The sequence below is a fragment of the Mustelus asterias genome, chromosome 16 (genome assembly GCF_964213995.1).
Source record: "Mustelus asterias chromosome 16, sMusAst1.hap1.1, whole genome shotgun sequence".
Classification (NCBI taxonomy): domain Eukaryota; kingdom Metazoa; phylum Chordata; class Chondrichthyes; order Carcharhiniformes; family Triakidae; genus Mustelus; species Mustelus asterias.
In genome coordinates, this window is record NC_135816.1 from 76,728,018 (window position 1) to 76,748,976 (window position 20,959).

The 20,959-nt window shown below is 43.2% G+C and overlaps 1 protein-coding gene across 1 annotated transcript in view; it reads right to left on the reverse strand.

Annotated features, from left to right (window-relative positions):
• The window catches only part of LOC144505369 (ran-binding protein 17-like), a 1,005,849-nt gene that overhangs the window by 449,793 nt on the left and 535,097 nt on the right, over positions 1–20,959 (reverse strand). The window contains exon 16 of the mRNA XM_078231487.1: positions 677–750. Coding sequence (XP_078087613.1) covers positions 677–750 — 74 coding nt within the window. The remainder of the gene's footprint in view (positions 1–676; positions 751–20,959) is intronic.

Consider the following 20,959-nt stretch of genomic DNA (forward strand, 5'->3'; position numbering starts at 1 on the left):
TTAGCATTTTTAAATTTGCTATTGCATGCACTATATTGACATTAATGCATCTAATAAAGATGCCTAGAAATAACAGCATCACATCATCACTGTTACACAACTGTTTAATCAGCAGGGTCCATTACCAAATTCTAATGTGTCAATTTTTCGAACTACCCCAAAGACAGAACAGGAAGGACACACTAACAGACTCAAACTGGAACTCAGTAGCACCATTTATTAAAGAACTGAAAAAGGATGAAAATGAGTCAAAGCCACCAAAGTCGGGGACAGTAAATAATGAGGTGAATCATGAGGTATTTCGTCCTGAATTTGAACACTGAAAATGTAGGAGATAAAGAGTCTTGCATGTGCTGTGACAGCTGTTCTTAACCTGGGAGGCAGTGGGAGAGAAGTAGGGAGTCTCACAGGTGGTTCTGGAAAAGAATAAGTAACAGAGAGATTACTCTAGCACCCTGACTAGAGTAGTTACAGAAACAACAGGATAAGGCAAAATGCACAGGATCCAACAGAAGTCCAATTGATGAAGCCAATCCAATTCATTCCAGCATGGGGAGGATTGTCTCAGAAGAGAAAATTTTGCATTTGCAATTGTCATTAAATAATTTATTTGCTTGTCTCCATACCATCCCTTACCTCATTGCGCAGGGAAAGAATTTATTTAAAACATACTCACACTTTTGCCACAAATGTTTCAAGAACACGGGTTTCATCAGTAAGGCTCAAAACTTCAGATATTCGAACATAAACCTGAGGGAGAAAATAATTATATAATGAGGTGTTTTAGGTCAGAATCATGTGAGAATGAATTTACAACTTATTAATGAATTTGCAATTGAAAGGTTGAAGTTTACAAGTCCAAAGTAGACATGAGTTTCAATTTATAAAAGCAAATTACTGCTGATGCTGGTTTCAGATTCCAACATCCGCAGTAATTTGCTTTTATAAATTGATACTTAGCTTTGACAAAGGATCATCTGGACTCGAAACATCAACTCTTTTTTCTCTCCATACAGATGCTGCCAGACCTGCTGAGATTTTCTAGCATTTTCTCTTCTGATAAGTTTCAATTTTCTGTACAAATATATTCTGAGGTCAAGCTGGAAACTTCCTCACCAATAATTGAAGAGTACAGAAAGCTTTCCAGTATCAGGGGCTGGGTAAAAATCAGTTGTGGTGACTTGTAATTCAGTAAGTATATAGCACTTTTGACACCAAGCCATATTTAGGACAGTATTTAATACAAATGATGATGATCTGACCTTCACATTGAAATGTCCCATAGCATGTGGCACGCCTCCTTTGGGGAAGGTCTGTCAAATTTGTGGACAGCGACTGGCCTTTCCAGGACTGAGGGCCCATGGGTGGAAGTCCCTCGCTTTAAGAGCTGTCAGCCAATCAGATGCCAGCAGCTGTGCATCATGGGCAGCATCAGTGGGAGTGGTGGCAACTGCTGGCAAGCAATTCACCAGAGGCCGAGGATCTTCGAGGAATTCCGGCCCAAAGGGAAGTGACAGTGGGATTGAGATTGCGAGTTTGAGGAGGTGGTGGTGAAGGTGGTGGTGCTTATCGAGGAGAGGTAGTCAGCAACAAAGGCAAGAATAAAAGCAAATTATTGCGGATGCTGAAATCTGAAACCAGAAGTATATTTAGCTGGCAATCTAGCTGGCAAAGCTGGAGCTTTGACAAAACGTCAGCTCTTTTCTCTCCTTACCGATGCTGCCAGACCTGCTGAGATTTTCCAGCATTTTCTCTTTTGGGAGCAAGGACAAGAAGATTGATCTCAGCCATCTGGTGTCCAATCCCTCGACTGGCCTTTGAATACCAGCGGTGGTGGAATGAAACCCTTAGGTGGGTATTTATGGCCCATTTAAGGCCCTCAATTGTCTATGAGCTTCCTTCCCCAGGCTTTGTTGGGACTGAAGCAGGAAGACAGGTTCCCACCTGCCACACTCCTGCCCAATTAAAACTCACTTTGGGGATGGACATTAAATTCTGCCCATAAATATACTTGGGAAGATAGCTGACAACTTGGTCAAAAGGTAGGTTTTAATGAACATCTGAAAGAGGCTTTTTCCCAGGGTGGAAATGGCTGCTACGAGAGGACACAGGTTTAAGGTGCTGGGGGGTAGGTACAGGGGAAATGTTAGGGGTAAGTTTTTCACACAGAGGGTGGTGGGCGACTGGAATCGGCTGCCGTCAGTGGTGGTGGAGGCAAACTCAACAGGGACTTTTAAGAGACTCCTGGATGAGTACATGGGACTTAATAGGATGGAGGGTTATAGGTAGGCCTAGAAGGTAGGGATATGTTCGGCACAACTTGTGGGGCCGAAGGGCCTGTTTGTGCTGTAGTTTTGCGATGTTTCTATGAAGAAAGAGAGGTAGAAAGACAAAGATTCAGAGAAGAATTTCCAGAGCTCAGTGCCTTGGGGTGAAAGGGAGAGCCACTAATGGTGAGGCAATGGTATGGAAAAGAAGCTAGAATTGATGATTTGCAGAGCTCTTGGAGGAAACTAACTTATTTTCCTATAATTTAGTCTTCCATTTGGTATAAACATCAAGCTGTGTCAGTTCCAGGTACAGTCAGCAGTGCTGACCAGATGCAGTGAAGCATGCGGAGAAAGTATTTCCCCAAGTTCCTCTCTATTCACAGATATAGGGTCATAGAGTCATAGAGGTTTACAGCATGGAAACGGGCCCTTCGGCCCAACTTGTCCATGCCACCTTTTTTTTAAAACCCTAAACTAGTCCCAATTGCCCACATTTGGCCCATATCCCTCTATACCCATCTTACCCATGTAACTGTCTAAATGTTTTTTAAAAGACAAAATTGTACCTGCCTCTACTACTACCTCTGTCAGCTTGTTCCAGACACTCACCACCCTGTGTGAAAAAATCGCCCCCCTGAACCCTTTTGTATCTCCCCCGTCTCATCTTAAACCTATGCCCTCTAGTTTTAGACTCCCCTACCTTTGGGAAAAGGCATTGACTTTCTCGCTGATCTATGCCCCTCAGTATTTTATAGACCTCTATAAGATTATCCCTCAGCGTTCTCCGCTCCAGAAAAAAAAGTCCCAGTCTATCCAGCCTCTCCTTATAACTCAAACCATCAAGTCCCGGTAGCATCCTAGTAAATCTTTTCTGCACTCTTTCTACTTTAATAATGAATATGATATGAATGGGGAATCTGGCCAGGAAAAGTACGAAGCTTACCTGCATGCATGTTTGGCTGAGAATGTTACTCTTAACACAGCGCTAAAAGAACAGTCTATGCTCTGCTGCCATTATCAAGATCCAGCATGATGTTTAAGATGCCAGCTTTAACTGATTAGAGTTATACCACACCTAATTTTAGAAAGGCCACAGACCTGAAGCATTAACTTTTCCTCTCTCCACAGATGCTGCCAGATCTGCTGAATATTTCCAGCACTTCTGTTTTTATTAAAGCTTTGTGGGACCGTGTAGTCTCACATTGTCTGCCTAAATTCAATTGGAATGACTTCATATTCAAATGTTGGTTTGATATTTGTCAGTGCTTGTTTCAAAATTTCGATTACAAAATATAGATCATGCTGAAACAAATTCCACAATTATCCAACTAATATGAAAAAACAGAGAAGGAATATCTCTGTATTTTCATGTCTTGCACCAATTATACAGCAGTACAGACATTTGGGAATAGACAGTCTGTTTAACTTCTTGAATGAAGGGAAACCTCAAATGATACAGCACAGGTGTGGACCATTTGGTCCATTCTATCTGTGCTTGCCTGTTGATAGGTCTCTATAATAGGTCTATATATACGTCTCTACTTTCTCAGAAGACTAAGAAAATTTGGCATGTCAGCTACAACTCTCACCAACTTTTACAGATGTACCATCGAAAGCATTCTTTCTGGTTGTATCACAGCTTGATATGGCTCCTGCTCTGCCCAAGACCTCAAGAAACTATAAAAGGGCATAAATGTAGCCCAATCCATCACGCAAACCAGCCTCCCATCCATTGACTCTGTCTACACTTCCCGCTGCCTCGGCAAAGCAGCCAGCATAATTAAGGACCCCACGCACCCCGGACATACTCGCTTCCACCTTCTTCCATCAGGAAAAAGATACAAAAGTCTGAGGTCACGTACCAACTGACTCAAGAATAGCTTTTTCCCTGCTGCCGTCAGACTTTTGAATGGACCTACCTCGCATTAAGTTGATCTTTTTCTACACACCAGCTATGACTGTAACATTACATTCTGCACTCTCTCATTTCCTTCTCTATGAACGGTATGCTTTGTCTTTATAGTGTGCAAGAAACAATACTTTTCACTGTATACTAATACATGTGACAATAAATGAAATGAAATCAAATCAAATCAAAATAACTGCTAATATTGGAATAAAAAGGCTTTTAAAATTATTTATATTTAATAAGTCCAATTACCCATGAAAAGTGTATAGAAATCATAGAAACCCTACAGTGCAGAAGGAGGCCATTCGGCCCATCGAGTCTGCACCGACCACAATCCCACCCAGGCCCTACCCCCACATATTTACCCACTGATCCCTCTAACCTACGCACCTCAGGACTCCAAGGGGCAATTTTAACCTGGCCAATCAACCTAACCCGCACATCTTTGGACTGTGGGAGGAAACCGGAGCACCCGGAGGAAACCCACGCAGACACGAGGAGAATGTGCAAACTCCACACAGACAGTGACCCGAGCCGGGAATCGAACCCGGGACCCTGGAGCTGTGAAGCAGCAGTGCTAACCACTGTGCCACCGTGCTGCCCCTTTTTTCTCCATGTCTGTGCATGTAAGCATTTAAAAAAATAGGAAAATACTGGATGACACAGCAAATCAGTCACCATCTGAGAAAAGGTTACCTTCAATTAGAAGTGACAAAGATTCTCATTCTGAAATGTTAAACTGTTATTTTCTCCATTCAAGAGGCTGACCGATCCTCTGTGCATTTCTGCACTTAAGATCTTGTTTCTATTTTCTAGCTTCCGCAGTTTTTAAAAAATCTCTATCTAATCTTTCAATTTTGCATTTGAAAACATATTTAAAAATAACAAAGTGGTGATCCACAGGAGAAATTATTGGTCATTAGTTCCAGAACATACCCTATATCATTTACTTGATTTCTAACTAAAGCAGTATAGCAGGTTATTGAAACCAAGTCAAATACAAATATGTGGTCTTAATTCTGCCATTCAAAAGTGCAAGCCCTTAAAGAGAACAGTGCTGCGACAGTAAAGGAGTACGCAAAACAGAAGTTAAAAAAAAACAAGGTAAAAATGAAGCAACCTTTTAATCCACAATCATCCTTGTAACTCTTCCCAATCCTTTTATCGTCCATTAGTCTGGATACCCATCATCTCATCAAATACCATGTCAACCCTTTCATCCCATGGGCTCTCCATTACCGCTGGGACTCCATACACCAGGCTTGAGTGACAGGCATGATTATTAGCTCCTAAATCCATTTATCTGCCCCATTGAACAGTAAATTGAGGCACTCGTTAACAATGACAACAACCTTCTTTTGTTTCTCCTGTTTGAGCATTAAGTGAGGCATTTTTTTAATTTACTCAAAGTGAAACCATTTGTTCCTATGAATATGTATGTGGCACAGCCTAAACAGATCTAATCCATTCAAATGAGGACCATGTAGCAATAGCTGCCTATTAAATGGATATAAATAAATAGAAACAAATTCTAACTACATTGCACTGGGCTTGGCTGATAGATTAAAATAGAAAAGAAAATACTAGGCACTGAGCAGATAGTGATGCGTACTTCACATTCTTAAATAATGTTGTTTTTCTTACGCCCATTGTAAACATTTCCTACGACTCATATTTTATATAGTTGACTTAAAGAAGAAATTGTTTTTAAAAGATGATTGTAGTCATTTCATTTTATTATCTCTAATCAGAGCAACATTTGTGTTTCATGCAGTGTTTCATGCATTCTGGAAAGTGTTCTTTGTTGAAAAAATGATCACAGCGGAAGTAATGATTCAGTGCTCACAAATCAAAAGGAAATTAGATACCGTATCTATATTTCAGGTTTCAAACAAAAGCAGAAAATGCCGGAAGTACAGGGCAGGGTTGACAATGTCTGAGAGAGATAAGACTGCTTCAGAGCAGGCCTGATAAAGAATCTCCAGGTGAAACCTTTTCCCTCAGATGCTGATATATCTGTAAATTTTCAACTCTTCTTTCAAGTTTCTTCAAGTATTTAAATCATCAATGTGCCTGTTTGGTTCAGATGATTCCACCTCCTGATCTATCCTCAAAACCCCACTCATTTACCCTGATAATCCCCCTAACCTTAACATCTTGTGACACTAAGGGGCAATTTATCATGGACAAATCACCTAACCTGCACATCTTTGCATTATGGGAGGAAACCAGAGCACCCAGAGGAAACCCACACAGACACGGGGAGAAAGTGTAAACTCCACACAGACAGTCATGGAGTCATAAAGGCTTACAGCATGGAAACAGGCCCTTTATCGCAACTTGCCCATGCTGCCCAGTTTTTACCATTCTGCTAGTCCCAATTGCCTGCATTTGTCCCATATCCCTCTATACCCATCTTACCCATGTCACTCTCTAAATGCTTTTTAAAAGACAAAATTGTACCCATCTCTACTACTATCTCTGGCAACCCGTTCCAGACACTCACCACCCTCTGAGTGAAATAATTGCTCCTCTGGACCCTTTTGTATCTCTCCCTCTCACCTTAAACCTATGCCCTCTAGTTTTAGACTCCCCTACCTTTGGGAAAATATACCTCTCATTATCTTATAGACCACTATGAGATCACCCCTCAGCATTCTACGCTCCAGAGAAAAAAGTCCCAGTCTATCCAGCCTCCCCTTATAACTCAAACCATCAAGTCCCGGTAGCATCCTAGTAAATCTCTTCTGCATTCTTTCTAGTTTAATAATATCCTATCTATAATAGGGTGACCAGAACTGTACACAGTATTCCAAGTGTGGCCTTACCAACGTCTTGTACAACTTCAACAAAAAGTCCCAACTCCTGTATTCAATGTTCTGACCAATGAAACCAAGCATGCCGAATGCCTTCTTCACCACCCTGTCCACCTGTGACTCCACTTTCAAACACTTCTACTTGTCATCCAAGGCTGGAATTGAACCTGGTCCCTGGCACTGTGAGGCAGCAGCACTAACCACTGTGCCACCATCCGCCCCTACCTACCTCTGACAACAACTTGCATTGATATAGCACCTTTAACACAGTAACATTTTCTAAGGTGCCTTCTAAGGAATGTTATCAAACAAACTCTGACGCTGAACAATAAAAAAGGTTAGCATTAAGGAGCTTCTTAGAGGAGGAAGGAGAAGCCGAGAGGATTAGGGCCTTGGCAGCTGAAGGTACAGTCACCAATGGTGCAGCGATTTAAATCTATGATTATAAGAGGTCAGAATTGGAAGAAACAGATTTCGCAGAGGTTGGGCGTTTGAGGGAGATTTCAGAGATAGGTCAGGGTGAGGTGACAGGGGAATTTGAAAATAAGGATGAGAATTTAAAATCGAGGCATTGTTTAACCAGATGTTCAATGCAGGGCAATGAGTACTGTGTGTGTACGGGGTGGGGAATGTGCTGTGGAGATGGACGGTGCAAGACAAAAGTTTTGGAAAAGTTTCAGTTTTTAGAGGTTAAGCAGGGTGGCTGGCTAAGAGGGCGTTGGAATAATCAAGCTGAGAGTTAATTAGGTTATTATAAATGAGGGTTTCAGCAGGAAATAAGCTGGGACATAAGTGAAGTATGTGGGTGAAAATAGGTGTTCTTAATGATGGAACGGGTTTACAGTTGGAAGCTCACGTGAAAGTCAAATATGAAACCAAGGTTGTGAACAGCCTCAGACAGCAATCAAGGAGAGGGATGGAGCCGATGGCTGTGGCAAGGACCAATGGCAATGACTTTGCAGAATTCTGTTAAAGGAAATAAATTTCTGCTCATCCGGTTTTGGATATTGAAGTTTGACAATTTAGAGGCAGTTAAATCAAAGAACAAAGAACAGTACAGCACAGGAACAGGCCCTTCGGCCCTCCAAGCCTGCGCCGCTCATGTGCCCAACTAGACCATTCGTTTGTATCCCTCTATTCCCAGTCTGTTCATGTGGCTATCTAGATAAGTCTTAAACGATCCCAGCGTGTCCGCCTCAATCACCTTGCTTGGTAGTGCATTCCGGGCCCCCACCACCCTCTGTGTAAAATACGTCCCCCTGACATCTGTGTTGAACCCTTGCCCCCCTTACCTTGAACCCGTGACCCCTTGTGTTCGTCACCTCCGACCTGGGAAAAAGCTTCCCACTGTTCACCCTATCTATGCCCTTCATAATTTTATACACCTCTATTAGGTCGCCCCTCATCCTCCGTCTTTCCAGGGAGAACATCCCCAGTTTACCCAATCTCTCCTCATAGCTAAGACCCTCCATACCAGGCAACATCCTGGTAAACCTTTTCTGTACTCTCTCCAAAGCCTCCACGTCCTTCTGGTAGTGTGGCGACCAGAACTGGACGCAGTATTCCAAATGTGGCCGAACCAACGTTCTATACAGCCGCAACATCATATGCCAACTTTTATGCCCTGTCCAATAAAGGCAAGCATGCCATATGCCTTCTTCACCACCCTCTCCACCTGTGCTGCCACCTTTAAGGAACTGTGGACTTGTACACCCAGGTCCCTCTGTGTGTCTATACTCCTGATGGTTCTGCCATTTATTGTATAGCTCCCCCTTACATTGGATCTACCAAAATGCATCACTTCGCATTTATCTGGATTAAATTCCATCTGCCAATTCTCCGCCCAATGTTCCAACCTATCTATATCCTGCTGTATTGTCTGACAATGTTCATCACTATCCGCAACTCCAGCAATCTTTGTGTCGTCCGCAAACTTACTGATCACACCTGCTACATCTTCCTCCAAATCATTTATATATATCACAAACAGCAGAGGTCCCAGAACAGAGCCCTGCGGAACACGACTAGTAAGAAGTTTAACTTCTTACTGTGTTTACCCCAGTCCAACGCCGGCATCTCCACATCATGAACACCACTAGTCACAGACCTCCAACCAGAAAAAGACCCCTCCACTGCTACCCTCTGTCTTCTATGGCTGACACAGTAAGAAGTTTAACAACACCAGGTTAAAGTCCAACAGGTTATTTACTACCAAATAAACCTGTTGGACTTTAACCTGGTGTTGTTAAACTTCTTACTGTGTTTACCCCAGTCCAACGCCGGCATCTCCACTTCTATGGCTGAGCCAGTTCTCCACCCATCTAGCTAGCTCACCTTTTATCCCGTGAGATTTAACCTTTTGCACCAACCTGCCATGAGGGACCAACGGGCCCTTGACTGGCCGCACTCAATGCACCTGCACTCCCCTAATAAGCCAGAACTGTATATAAGCTGCAGGAATGGACACACAGCCAGTCATGCCACAAAGATTGCTGCGCGTAAACTAGTGCGTATTCTCGGAGATAGACCAGGAGGACCTGCTAATGCCATGGAGGAGAGGCATCATTGTCTTTTCCCTGGCCTGGGCCCCAACCCAAGGGGTGCACCTGCCACGGCATTGTGGGAGGAGGTGGCAGAAGCAGTGAATTCCAGGAGCCTGACACCGCGCTCTGGCAGGCAGTGCTGCAAAAAAATGAACGACCTTCTGCGAGCAGCAAGGGTGAGTGAGCATCCCTCTTGGAACCACGCACATGCTTGGCACGCATCTCCAACCCTGCTTAGACACCTGAAGACGATGAAACAAGTGACCCTTTCCCCAGGAACAGAATCTAACCCCTTCCCCTCACCCCTCAATGAGCACCCTTCAGTGGTGAGCACTTTCCCCAAAACTGTCAGCACAACGCCCGAGGCACAGGCACACATGTTAATGCTTGATTTGCACCTTATGTTCCCACAGGGAAAGAAAATCGACAACGCCAGGGAGATGACACAGACTGGTGGTGGTGTCTGACCTGCCGCAGCTGAGTTGCATTGAGGAGCGTGCCATGGAGTTGGCAGGGGGTGATGGGCCATCCCGAATGGTCACCGACAGCCATGTTGGCGTACAGCATGCAAGTGAGCAGAAACGCACACTTCACCTTGGTCCTCCTCTAAGTGCGATGCTGCATTGAATGTTTTGCCTCCCTCCCCCTAATCTGTTTTTTTTTTCCAGCTCTGGACCCAGCGGAACCCGGCCCTTCGGGTGTTGCTGCTGTCCCTGCTGCTCTGGAGCAAACTGCCCACAACCCTCTGGATGACACCTCGGAGGGAGGCACTGAGGAATCCTCTGAGGGCAGTACCACTGAAGCGTCACCGGCAAGTACCACACAACCCACCAACACAGAGACGAACACCATGGTGGGTACCTTTAGTGTTGAGGCTTCTGGGTCACGATCTGGTGACCACATCACAGCCACTGATGCACATTGGGTGGAGGCGGGCACATCCGAGGGTTCGGGCACACGGAGGTCTGCCGGAGGCCAGGATTCCGCTGTCCCCAAGCCAGCGGCTGGCAGAGATGCATCAGGAAATCCAGGGAGTTGTGGAAGGGTTGTCAGCAACCATGCTGCAACTGCAAAGCAGGGGAGTCAAACAGAGTGCTATTGGAGGAGGTGGTGCCGACACAGCGTGAGACTCAGGCCAACACTTAGTGATGAACAAAGCATCGTAGCTGTGAGGGACAGCTCGGTGGATAGGATATTAGGATGTAGATAGGCTGGAAAATTGGGCGGGGATCCTGGATTCAGGATTCAATCATGGACCGGGGAGCGGCGCGGGCTTGGAGGGCCGAAAGGCCTGTTCCTGTGCTGTATTGTTCTTTGTTCTTTTTGTTCTTTAACACGGCAAGGGTGGCGACCGCAGTGGAAAGTCTGGTGTGGGGGGAGGTTTTACTTTGCATTCTGTCATAAATTATGTTTTTTGCAATCGGGCTTCATGAGTCACGGAAGTGGCCCTCGTATTTGTCTATCCAATATGTCCACCTGAATTCCCTGTATGAACTCCCCTCTCTCTCTCTCAGAGCTCTTTGGCGAGAGTGCTGAAGTTTAAAAATTTACATTGGAAAGAAAGGGGGAGGATTGCAGTGAGAAAGTTGAGTTGCTGTCTACATTGAGTTTACGGTTAATTGGGTAAAATGGCCTGCTCCTAACAATTACATAGAGAATATAAAAAGGAAACAGGTTACTCATTCCAACTAATCCAGTGGTATTTATTTTCTATGTTATCTTTAATCCTGATCCTCTATGTTTGCCTTGTTCCCAATTCCTGCAGTCTCGTCAAGAATTCAGTGAGTGGTTCCCCAGGGAAATCCAATGTGTTACCTGTCGTGTTGCAATATAACAAATGATTTAGGGTTGTAGTGGTCAAATACCATATCTACCAATTTGTCAAAAGATTTTGAATCCGGGGTTGCCAGGTAAGTTAAAATTTTTATGATGCTGAAAATCGGGGCCCCACAAGTGGCCAGGAGGATGACTGTTAGCCGGTATTCTCCTTCCAATCCATTTTCCTGAAAGAAATATCCAATTCTTTTGGCATATTGGGGCCAATCCTCCACATCCACATAATCAGAATCATAGAATCATACAGTACAGAAGAGACCCTTTAGCCCATCGAGTCTGCACCGACATGTGAGAAATACCTGAACTTCTACCTAATCCCATCTACTAGCACTTGGCCCATAGCCTTGAAGTATGGCGTGCCAAGTGCTCATCCAAATATTTTTTAAAGGATGTGAAGCAACCCGCCTCTACCACCCTCCCAGGCAGCGCATTCCACACCATCACCACCTTTTAGGTAAAAAAGATTTTCCTCATATTCCCCCTAAACCTCCTGCCCCTCACCTTGAACCTATGTCCCCTTGTGACTGACCCTTCAACTAAGAGGAACAGTTGCTCCTTATCTACTCTGTCCATGTCCCTCAATCTTTTACACCTAGATAAGGTCATCCCTCAGTCTATGTTTTAGCATTTCTAGCTTTGCCAACAATTACTTGGCAGTTGATGTGAAGTAAACATGTAAATGCTGTAAAAATTCTCTTTAATGGAGAGTATTATTCAACTTTGCTGAATTGCTAATGGGGTGACAAACACAAAATAGAGAGACCACAGGATTCATTTCAATAATTGATAATCGCTGCTAATACTGCTGACTTTTGAGTTCTTCAGGTTATTTCCTTTTTAAACTCATTAAAACTTCCCTCTCTTAACGCACCAGTGCAACTCCAATGTACACCGGATGCCCTGACTTCTGCTGCCTCAACTAATAGAAACACAAACTCAGAATATGTTACTGCACCAATCGATGGTCAGTCGAACTTCAGGTACAATATTTCATTCTCTGATTACTACATACTTTCACTTCATGTAGTAACCCTCACACTTCGTTGGGGAAAGGGTTAACATATGGAAATTGTATGGTGGGAGGTGTTCGGGAAGGAGGGGAGAGGTTATAGCTTTTAATATGGAAGACTGCATTAAAATGTAGAAAGACAAACAAACTCATACTCTGGGCATGTAAATGGCAAATGGATTTCAATATAGCCATGTGAAAAATGCTTCACTTTGGTAGGAGGAATAAAGTGGCCTCTTGCTCCTTGGAAGATAAGAAATTATGTGGAAAATGCTCGAAAATCTCAGCAGGTCTGACAGCATCTGTGGAGGGAGAATAGAGCCAAAGTTTCAAGTGAGGATGACCCTTGATAGGATCATGAAAAATGCAAACAAAGTACTGGGGCTAATTTCTAAAAGAAAAACATAGAAAAGCAGGGAGTTAATGTTAAATCCATATCAAATCTGAGGTCACACAGTGTGTAGTTCCGGGGTGAAATTTAATGAGTGTGACAGGAGGGCAGGGTCTCACTCACCAGTTACAGACCTGGTGGAAACCCCATGTTGCTTCATCACAGGAAACCTGTTGCAATTACCAAGTAATCAGGCACTTACCTGGACAGTGTTGGGTATCTTACCAAATTAAGGCCTCAGTAGAGCAGAAATCCTGCTCCTGAGAGTTGGCAGCCAATCAGAGACTTGCAGCTCTGCAGAACCAGCAGCATCATTAGGAGCAGTTGCTTCTGCAAGTATTACAGAATCACAGAATACGACAGTGCAGAAGAGGCCCTTCGACCCATCGAGTCAGCACCGACGCAAGAAATGCCCTGACCTGCCCACCTAACCCCACTTGCCAGCACTTGACCCATAGCCTTGAACATTATGGCATGCCAAGTACTCATCCAGGTACTTTTTAAAGGATGTGAGGCATCCCGCCTCCACCACTCTCCCAGGCAGTGCATTCCAGACCGTTACCACCCTCTGAGTAAAAATGTTTTTCCTCAAATCCCCCCCTAAACTTCCCACCCCTCACTTTTAACTTGCGTCCCCTTATAACTGACCCTCCAACTAAGGGGAACAGCTCTCCTTATCCACCCTGTCCATGACCCTCATAACACTTGGGCTTGCAGGAGGGAATGCTGATGGATCCCCACATTGAGGTGAGTGTGGGTAGGATGGAGCTCGCCAATCAGGGTGTGAAAGGGTTTTGGCTTTCTGCAGGGCCTTCTCCCCCTTAAATCACCCCCACCCACCACCTTGATCAAGCACAGAGTGTCTGTGAATGGTGGATGTTTCCCTCCAGTCGGCCTCTAGCAAACCCAATAGCATTTGCTGGTTGCATCCATGGATAGTTGAATCCAGCAGCAGCAGGGTGAGGCCCTTAAGTGGCTACTTAAAGGTGTCAATTCATCTTTGATAGGAAGGCCACTATCCATCCTCCCCATCCTGAGTTTATTCCATCACTGGTCTCCATTTATCAAAAAAAACATTAAAGCACTGGAGAAAGTGCAGAAAAGATTTACAAGGGTATTACCGGAATTAAAGGGATGTACCAGTCAGGAAAGATTTAGCAATCAGGGGCATTTTACTCTGGAAAAAAGAAGACTGAGAGGAGACCTGGTTGTGCTCTTTAAAGTGAGTAGTTTTGATAGGGTGGAACTTGCAAAGACTAATTCCACCCGTGATCTAGTCCAAAACAAGAACGCATCAATATAAGATACTCAAAGATTCAAGCGAAATTTATTTAACATAGAGTGGTGAGAATTTGAAACTCTCTGACAGTTGGAATGGTTGAAGCAGATAGCATTGGACTTAAGGGGAGGCTTGATCTACACATGAGGGAGTAGAGAATAGACCGATATCGGGACAGAATGGGAAGTAGCTCATATGGAGTATTATCATTTGTATAGGCCAGTTGGTCCAAATGGTCTGTGCGTGCTAATTATTTAATAATATTATTTTAATATATAAAACCATGCTAGGACATTTGGCGATACTACCTAAATCAAACCCTTTCATAACATCTCCCAATGGCATTGTGCCAAATTCAACAATTCGATACATATATGCTGCATGCGCACCTATTTTTGATTATCATCCTCTTGAGTAAACGCAGTGCTGACACAATGTACATTTCATTTAAATCTATTCAGTGCTCCGCCTCTGCAAACACAGCCTGCAAAATACACACATGGTGATTTAACTTTGTAGTTTCTGGTAATTCACACAAATGGTGTGCAATGTTGATTAAAAGCCTGGTAACAGAACAAAATAGCAGCTAAAATACAAGATGGAGAATGGAACATTTACCAGGGCCTGTTAGAAAATCTCGGAAATGATTAGACCATGGCTTGTGACAATGGTGGTTGTATTGTATTTCTTCCATTGTCCCGAGGGCAGCAGACATTGTATCCACCAATTGCACTCTGTTACACCAGCAATTTCAACAATACTCTGGGGTGCACCAGGCAGGAGCTAATTGTTCTACATTGCCAAGCTTCTGAATCCTGCCAGCTCTGGCTGTAATTATAGACATCTGTCACTGCTAGCCACTCAGCGGTAACCGTAACATCAATATACAACAATAACACTGAAATGCCTCCGGGCGCTGCATGGAGACCTGAAACGAGAGTCGGGCAATCATCTGCTTTCTTCAAACTATCTGTCAAATGCTCCCAGCCACAAATTGCTCTCTCTGTGTCCTTAGGATAATCTGTTGATTTATTGTACATCTTCTAATATTTACAGCCCAACCTGCCTCCTTCAATGCTGGAGTGCTCTGCAGCATTGCTCAAAGCAAACTCATTTGCTCGAGCGAGCGTTCGGAAAAAGCGCCATTCGTCTTGGGCACGGTTTGGAAACGTTTACCCTTGTACAGAACGGACATTTGAAAATCTTTGACTCGAAAGCCGCACATGCCAAAAATGAAAAAGCTTTTAAATGCAATATATATTTTCAGTGCACTGATTAATATTCTTTTTCAGGGTTAATCACTTGAGATAATCTTATGACGGCCGCCCTCATAATCTCAATTCATTTCAGTTTTATTCAGGGAGTAGTACTATTGCCTGAGTAACCTTAACTTTTTAAAACTGAACATTGGTAAAGTTACATCCAATCACTGTTCGCTCTGTCGTTAAACAGCATGATCCACATGCATTTTGAAAATTGCAAACGGCGTTCAGGTCGAAGGGAACCATGTCGTTTTGTTTCTTAGACGTGCAAGCAATAAACAAAAATGAGTATGGTTGCGTGCCTCATTTGTGTGGCCAATTTTGCACTTTGATTTTTATTGACCCTTTCACTGCTGACTAACACAGGGTCTGGTGCATTGGAAACATTTGAGGTTCTGTGGTGCAGGGAATCTTGCAAAATCGTCCTCGTATGCTTTTGCATAATAAGGCAGATCTCATAGGTTGTGACATCCATGGAGCTCAAGCTTTGAGAAAACTACACTATTTTTGTCTGGTTTAGCGAAAGACAAGGTCAACAGATGCTTGGGAACACTACCACCTGCAGGCCCCCCTCCAAACTATGTACCACCTTGACTTGGAAATATATCACTTTTTTTCACTGTCACAGAGTCAAAATTCAGGAACCCCCTTCCTAACAGCACTGTGAATGTATCCACACCACATGGACTACAGCAGTTCCAGAAAGTTGCTCACTACCAGCTTCTCGAGCAATTAAGGATGAACAATAAATGCTAAGCCAATGGTGCCCACATCCTATAAACGAATAAATAAGATTGTCATTCACAGTTGACTGGAAAGTACAGTACTAATCCAGCTATTAACTAACAAAATTATGGAGCAATAATGATTTATTGTTGTACAAAATACTGTTTTATAATAAATCTGAAGCTCAAACATGACTGGGCTGGATTTTAATAATATTTGATATGGGCTGAATAGCTCTACCTGGGACAGACCGGGATAGGATCTTACTGTGATCACTACTGTTAATACTGTGGGTCAGTACTGTAGAAACATTTATGAATCTAGATCTCGGTGTCTCTTATTAACTTTTCTCATACATGACAGCACCTGCACACCACATCATTATAAGCAAATAAATCATTGACATTGATTCAAGGAACAATGGCTGTGATACTGTGGAATACATCCCTCTATTCTCTTTATACTCCAGGCCACACTCCAAAGCACCAAAGTAGTCAAACTTTCCATAGCCTCATCACAACGTACCTCAGTAATCTCTAACACACTAACACCCTTGAGTACTCATTCCTCTTGACTCCAGCTTTTTCTGCATCCAGCCTTCCTTCCTCCTACCACTGGTTGCATAGCCTTAAGCCACTTGGGTCCTATCAGGAATTCCCTCTTTGATGTTCAGCTTTCCACCTTCATTTAAATTCTTCCTATTGCCTCCTCTCCATCCCCTGTTTATTGCCAGGTAACATATATTTGAAACTTACTTTGTAGCCATGTCTGAATTACTTGAGTTTCTCTGTGTCCATTTATGTCCACATTTTGGCTGATTCAGATTCCTGGTGTTGCCGGCATGGTTCAGCCCTTCCCCTCCAGCTGGCTGTGTGTCCCTCGCCAGCACTGTGAAATTGCACAGAGTGCTGTTAAATCAAACAAGAAAAGTCTGCTGTGAAGCTGGCGAGTTTCGCAGCTTTTTTTGCCTGATCCAATACCCTGTGCACTAGTCTTTGTAATGGTGACAATGAAACGACCATCAATTGTTGTAAAAGCCCATCTGGTCATGAATGGAAATCCGGCATCCTTAACTGGTCTGGCCTAATGTAACCCCAGACCCACAGCAATGTGGTTGATTCTTAACTGCCCTCTGAAATGGCCCAGCAAGCCACTCAGTTCAAAGGCAACTAGAGATGGGCAATAAATGTTGACGTCATTAGAAATACCAACATCCCATGAAATAATTTTTTTAATTCTCAGGTAGTAATACCGATCTACTCAGCAGAGAAGTCTCATTTGTTGTTCACAAAACAAAGTAGGAGTTGATCCAAACTAATTTCTGTAGCACAATTCAGGTCCTGCAGGTGAAATGAGCAGAATACTTCTCATCCCATAATTTAAATGGTACACCTCCAAAGCAACCACAGATAAACACATCTCCTAATGGGTCAGAACTTGGGCAAAATGTTCTGATATATCTCCTAGCAGCTCCATGGGTGACAGCAGCCTCTTAAAAACTGGATCCAAGATGGGATGAGATACCTAAATGGGCCGGACTCATAACTGGACCAAGATATTGAATGTCAGCATCTTATTGAACTGTGAAAAGCCATGTCTCCATATCCAACAGCCACAGGTGTTTATGTTCTAGCGGGAGGTATTATTTGCTATTAGCGAGGAATCATTGGTCATTTTCTGCCCCTCCCTGGGTCTGAAGCTGACTGCAGCCCCCCTCCTACTGCCCTAGGCATTTTTTCTTGAAAAAGGATCGGATGGGAGAAATCTGGAAGAATGAATGCAGCTCCCTCCACAATCATTTCTGCTTCAATTAGCTAACAATGCTTAAAAGAAAGAAAAGACTTGAATTTATAAAGCGCCTTTTACCATCTCAGCTAATGAACTAATTTTGAAGCATAGTCACTGTTCTTACGTAGGAAATGCAGTAGCTCATGCACAGCAAGGTCCCATTATCAGCAACAATATAAGTAACCAGATCATATGGTTTTCGGTGTTGATGTTGGGATAAATATTGGCCAGGACACTGGGAGAACCACCCTGCTCTACTCTGAATAATGCTATGGGATCTTTACATTGACTTATAGTTAATGCATTTCACATTGATTCCACAAAAGTCTTCAGTGAAATACTGCTGATCTTACACTACGTGTCAATGTGGGATCTTAGATGTCAAAAGCTCTTGGTGCTTACTACCACTGAGTACAAAGAAAGGAAATCAAACTGTATGAAGCATTCACACATCTCCTTTCATTTTCTTCCCACGGATTTTGAGGGATATTGACACTGCAGAACAGAACACTTTCCATTTCAATGTCAGCATAAGCTTTCCGAGGCTGGTGCAATAACCCCCATGAGTTCCATGGGGAATCTCCAATTGATCTTTCTGTGGGGTCATTGAATAGAAGTTCCCTTGGTAACAGGCAAGAGCCTGCCCAAGTGGAACTCGTCACCTGAGTCCTTTATAAGGCAGACATCAGGAAGGGTCTGCAGAACTGTTGTCGCGGTTGGAACTATTGTTCCGGTTGGGACTCATGTGAAAACTCTTGTCCCAGTTGTGACTCATATGTAAACTCTTGTCTTGGTTGGGAGTCGTGTGTATAGAAGGCGACACCCCAGACGGTGACACCCTGGGAGGTGACAGATAACTTAACTTCCAATGGACTCCATTTTCAGACGAAGGGAGGTTGTTTGCTGATGTATTAGGGAGTAGAAATAGTAAAGCAAAATAATAAATAGTAATGATCGCTATTGGTATTTGCTGTTGATATTGTGATTATATCAGCTTGTTGTTTTAATAATTTACCATTGTGTAAAAACATTCAAGCTATTAACCTTTGTAGAAAAGAGCTGGTGCTGGCTGTCTACCATGTTAATGAGGTTGCCATGGTTTTGTCTTAAGATTGACTGTTTAATACAGGTGACAGTTAATGGGGAATTGGTCACCTTCTCAATTCTACCAGCCTATTAATACTTAATTCTAAACCATGTTTCAGTAGCACCTATTTTGAAGAGGCTGATAAAATGGACTGAAATTATAGTGCACTTGGATTGTAATTTATAACGTATTTGGATAAATTGTAATGTATTTAGGTAAATTGTTTAAATAAAAAGTTGGGACTTATGTAGTGGTGTCAGCCTCCTGGCAGCAGACCGGATGCTGAGCCAGAGGTTTCATGCTAAGTTCAGAACAGGTTCAAACGACTCCATCAGAGGGGTTTCCCCTTCACTCCCAAGGAGTCGACTGGCTTTGGATCCCATCATTTTAAAATTTTATGTATGCCTCACACTTATTGTTACCTTGCCCGCTGGTGCTGCGGCCTTCCAAAACTGCAGGCTGTCAGATTGGGCCTGTAGCTTTAGGAGAAATTGCAAACTCTAGACAGACAATCAGCCAAGGCCTGAATTGAACCTGGGTCCCTGGCGCTGTGAGACAGCAGCGCTAACCACTATGCCACTGTGCCATCCTTCAAATTCAAAAGATCGCAACATTTTCTATAAACCATCCAGTGCTGTGATGCCACACGGGTACAAATCTCATTACCTGACTAACATTAAAACCAATTTAATATTGTTTACCTCTGACAAAGATTTTTCACAATATTGTGTTTTAAAATCCCTTGGTGACCATGAAAAGGTGCCCTTAAGAAAGCATCCTCCCTCACCTGAGCAGGAAATGCAGGTTGTACAGATTGCACAGGCTCTGCCAGCACACCCTGCTAGGTTTCAATAGCAACCTGTCACAAGACACATTCACAACTATCATTAGCTTTAATATTATATTTTGCTGGCAATCTTTGCCAAGTTTGGAGTCACCTGCAACACTTACAACCATTCCAGACTGCAGTATGTCACCCTTATAAAACAATGCTTTTACTTCTGATTTTAACCTGGTGTTGTTAAAACTCTTCCTGTGTTTACTTCTGATTCACAGAGCCCGTACTATAATTGAATAAATGTGTAGTGAAAAAATCCAATAACATCATTTGGAAAATAGCTTTTACCTGGATGTTCACTTATCAATTCAGGTTGTAGTTAACTCTCTGCATGGCCATTATAGTGCACAAGTCACGTTCACTATCAAGGTATGCTCAGTTACACAATGTCACGGGCACTTTCCTGGAAGCCCATTGGACAAAATGCTTGTTGACAGACAGAAAAGATACAGAAAGACTGCCCTCTGCTGGTAAAATTCAATGGACAAGCTGATGCACATGCACAGGCTGAGAGGAGCACTAGCCAACATTAGGGCTACCAAATTTGAATGAATCACCAGTAAAACCTGCACTCACCCAAGGGTGCTTCCCAATCTTTGATGATCAGTCTGTGCCATGCACAATGTGGGCACTATTAATCCATACCAAAGACAATTTGTGCCATGTGTGGGGTTTCTGTCCTGCTCAGATTGTTGTACACTTTGTGGGAATGTAGAATTGGTGACTGTCTTTTCCATTATTCAAGGTGCATCGGGATCCTGGGTGATTTCTGCCCCTCGAGGCTCCAACAACATCAAACCATCTCTCAGCCACAGAAATAGATGGTGAAGTGGAGAGAAACTTGCATCTCTCCCGATTGCTAAAGGGAAGCACAATGCTGTGACTAACATCCAGAACACATCTTGTCAAGGATCATAGATTCAGTGCTCTGAATCCACTCTTTTGTGATCATGTGTGCTCTGATATCCTAACAAGCCACAGCACCACATCCCTTCTACTGGGAAAGATGTTCTCCTCTTCCCTCATCTTTCCTCTCAGCATTAACTTTTTCCAGAGCACAATTCAACAGCAGTCAGTTGCTGCCCATCCAATCAACCATTCTTCCTCGCTGAGCTTGATCATTTATTTACCCAATGAACATAAAATGTGCATGGGGTAAAAAGATAAGTATTTTAATAAATGAATAGCAAACAAAGATTTTGCAT